Raw genomic sequence first — 4202 nt, forward strand, 5'->3', positions numbered from 1 at the left:
TAATAATAACATTGCTCCTTACACTGTAAGAATTTTGCTACAACAGAACACCAAAAGATAATTATGATACCACACAAGAAGCAGCTTTACAAATACACATTATATATGTTATAATATATTCTTTCAAAACAACCTTTCTTTCTTTTCTCTTATTTTTGTGTTGACCTTAAAACTTTAAAAAAAAAAAAAAAAAAAAGCTTCTTGATTACAGAAACAAATTGTCTGGATGTGAGTGAAAACACGTGCTTGTACTAAACAAAGTTCTGCACTAACTCTTAGGATGTAATAAAATGTATTTTAATGTTTTGCTGCCAAATGAGCAAATAATTATGTCTAAACATAATGCAAAAAATGAAGTCAGATTCTACAGATAATTTTTTACAGATTGTTCACATTATTAGAAAGGTTACAAAAATGACCCAAATAAAGTTACACAATTTGTTCCACGCGAATCTGGAATGTAAGTTATGTGTTTTTGGTCCCTAAAGATCACAAACCATTAAGTGGCAGAATGTCCCCATCACATGTACATTCTATAAGGGAATATCATGCAATGTGTCTGGAACAGAGAATACAACACAAAACACTGATAAAATAATAAAGTAAATAAATAATTGACTGTTATACTGTGCATGGGGTCCATTAATGCTGCACAGGAATGCACATAAAACAGTATAAATCCCTAATGCAATAAATCACTTCTTAAAAGAAACACTTGATGTTTTGTTTCAACTGTTATTGGGTAAATCACTGGTGTACATTTTATCCAATGGCAAACAGCAATTTTAATGTTTGTATGTTTATTTTTGGTATAGTGAAAAGTACAGTTTTCCTGTTGCAGAGCGTACAGAAGCCAGAAACACAGGCTACAGAACAATGTGTTGCAGTCCCTTCTAGAAGTAAAATGGTTAAATGTGTTAAATCTGGGGCTGTTTTAGCAGTTTAGAATTATGAAGCACATGTGGTAGCTGCACTATACAAACTGTAAAACAAGTGTTTATATGACAGTATTTAATGTGTTGTAACCCACAAGATCAGTCTAAAGTTTGACAGGTTTGCATTGGGACATAAGAGGCATATTTCCTTCCCTACCTTTGTGTCGCCAAACTCCGTGTCCTCGTAGTATCCCTGCCCTGATTCATAAGCAGTGTCCCCCTGAATCAATACAGTGTAAAGAAAAAGAAGGGCAACTTCCAGCAAGTGCATTTTCCACTCCCTTATGAGGCTCAAGTGCTTGTGTCCTTCAGTGTTTGCTCCCAAATGAGCAGCCAGTAAATCCTCGCTTAGTGGATCGCAGTTTCTTCCAAGCAAGTGAGCTAAACGCTTCTAATGTCATAGCAGAGTCTGTATCACCAACAGCTCCTGTATCCCTTCAGCTCACGAACCAGCACTCTTTGTAAACCACGCCCCCACCTCTGTCATCTGCCTTACACCCTGCTGCCTTATTTAAGGTGGATTAGCACAAGTTGCTGAGCATCATAAGAGTAAGTATACTAAGGTACTTTACAAACTTCTTATCAGTTTACACAAGAATTCGCCCTCAGCTGATATGTGTGTAGCTACAGGGCACATGGTTATCGTAAGCCCTATTTGCAGCACACCTAAAGAAAAAAATGAATGAGATAAAAAAAAAATCACTAACTACTGTATATAATGATTTTTTTTTTTAAAGAGAACTTGTGTAATATTTATTCGTTGGTACAAGTAATGTATGGCAGATATCATAAAACGCCTACAATTACAAATTTTACCCCTTAATGAAAAGTAATATAGATTAAAGACCACTTTTTTTTTACATTTTGACAACTTTTATTAAAACAGGTTTGTTTAATTTATTTCACATAACCCCAATTAATGTATAAGTAACAAGAGTAGGACAGCGCAGTGAAGATAAATCGTCCACAAGTGCAGAGGACAAGAAACTCAATTTTATATATAAATTACAGAGTTTCTGGAGAGGGGCAGGGGTCAGAGAGATTCAGCGGTGGGGCTGTGGTAATCCTTGGTTGAGCAATAATAAAAGTAGTATGAAAAAAAAAAGTAAATAATACCACACAAATCAAATAAAAAACGTACAAAAATAATGGTTAACACTAATTGTTTTATTAATCATAAATGGTATTGCAGTTCAATGCTTTTAGCACATTTATTTTGTATGCGTCACTTAATTGCCAATGTATTATGCTTATAACAAAGCAGATATTTTGCAATGCGTATGTGACATTTTTATTGTGAATGCAGCGCAGCATTAAAAAAACAAACATCTGCTTACAAATCAAATAGTATTTTTAAGAACAATATACAGGTATAGCAGCATTTAAAGGGACATGAAACCCATTTTTTCTTTCTTTCATGGTTTAGACAGAGCATACTATTTTAAACAACCTTCCAATTTACTTTTATATAATTTGCTTTGTTCTCTTGATATTCTTTGTCGAAGAATGGCCTAGTTGAATATAGCTGTGGAACATGCTGTTAGAAGCAACATAAAGAGGGCTGCGATTTGCAGTTGTCTGGGCAGTATGGTGGTAAAATATAGGCATGGCCTAGCCTTGCATAGTGTGCCAGCAAAATGTATTTGTGTCTTACCTCAGACATGTGCGCCATGGGTTAGCCACCCCTGCACTTCCATCCTGGCTGTTGGTGATATTTGGGGCACTTTTCCATTTACTAGTGACAATATGAAATCTGTTTTAGATCTGTCAGTTCTTGAAGGGATATTAAACAGTAAATAAATGCTGGATATAATAATGCAATTAAAAGATTTACCTGAATGTAATGTGAAGGGTTATTTTTTTTTTTTAAAGGGACAGTCAACACCAGCATTTTTGTTGTTTAAAAATATAGATAATCCCTTTATTACCCATTCCCCAGTTTTGCATAACCAACACAGTTATATTAATATACTTTTTACCGCTGTGATTACCTTGTATCTAAGCATCTTCTGACAGCCCCCTGATCACATGACTTTTTATTTATTATCTATTGACTTGCATTTTAGCCAATTTGTGCTGTGTCTGCCACAAGCCATGGGCGGGATCACAATGTTATCTTTATGACTCACATGAACTAGCTCTCCCCTGTTGTGAAAAGCAAATACAAAAGCATGTGATAAGAGGCGGCCTTCAAGGGCTTAGAAATTATCCTATGAGCCTTCCTAGGTTTAGCTTTCAACTAAGAATACCAAAAGAACAAAGCAAAATTGGTGATAAAAGCAAATTGGAAAGTTGTTTAAAATTAAATGCCCTATTTGAAACATGAACTTTTTTTTGGACTTTACTTTCCCTTTAAATTAAAAGGTTGATCACATTCTTGCGTTTGTTTTTGGCAGATGACAATTTTTTAATGTTGGCCGTTATTTGAGTATTTTTTTAAAGTGATAACAAAAACAAAATGCAGTTACTAACCCTCAAGCACAAAATTCTTATCTCTTGAAAACAACAAATTGTTATTTAACATGTTGTTTTCACAATATCAAATTAAAAATGCATAAGATTAAAGAGATAAAAAAAATGCTGCTGTTGCACTGTTGCTTGTATATAGCTGCGTATATAGCTGAACACATCTGGTGAGCCAATAATAATAGATAATTGTGTGTGGCCACCAATCACCAGTTAAGTCCCAGTAGTGTAGGATATGTACATATTCTTTTTTAAAAGGATACAAAGACAACAAAGTAAATTTGAAAACAAAAGATAAATTAACCCTTTCACTACCGGAACTTTCAAAGAAGAACTTGCCCAAAATACCAGATTTTTTTAGCATTTTTGCTATCACTCCAGAATTAGAGCCTTGTTTTTTTTTATTTACCTGTCAAAACTATATATTTAGGTATTGATCTAGGCCTATTTTGGTATATTTCATGCCACCCTTTAACGGCCAAATGCAATCATATAAAAATAAACTTTTCACAAACTTTCACCTAGATTACGAGTTTTGCGTTAGAGGCTATGCGGTGCTAACGAGCAGTTTATGCTCACTGCTCACTTACAGACAGCGCTGGTATTACGTGTTTTTACAAACCAGACAAGAAGTGAGCGTTGAGCAAAATTTTGCTCATTACCGCACTCCAATACCAACGCTGCTTATGTTAGCGGTGAGCTTGTGTAACATGCTCATGCACTATTTCCCCATAGGAATCAACGGGGAGAGCCGGCTGAAAAAAAGTCTAACACCTGCAAAAAAGCAGCGTAAAGCTCCTT

At 34.9% G+C, this 4202-nt stretch overlaps 1 protein-coding gene across 1 annotated transcript in view; it reads right to left on the reverse strand.

Moving 5' to 3' along the window:
* VEGFC (vascular endothelial growth factor C) overlaps positions 1–1340 on the reverse strand; it is a 357502-nt gene extending 356162 nt beyond the window's left edge. The window contains exon 1 of the mRNA XM_053703855.1: positions 1093–1340. Coding sequence (XP_053559830.1) covers positions 1093–1206 — 114 coding nt within the window. The 5' untranslated portion in view covers positions 1207–1340. The remainder of the gene's footprint in view (positions 1–1092) is intronic.
* Between the last annotated feature and the right edge of the window lie 2862 nt (positions 1341–4202).

Source organism: Bombina bombina, chromosome 2 (genome assembly GCF_027579735.1).
Source record: "Bombina bombina isolate aBomBom1 chromosome 2, aBomBom1.pri, whole genome shotgun sequence".
Classification (NCBI taxonomy): Eukaryota; Metazoa; Chordata; class Amphibia; order Anura; family Bombinatoridae; genus Bombina; species Bombina bombina.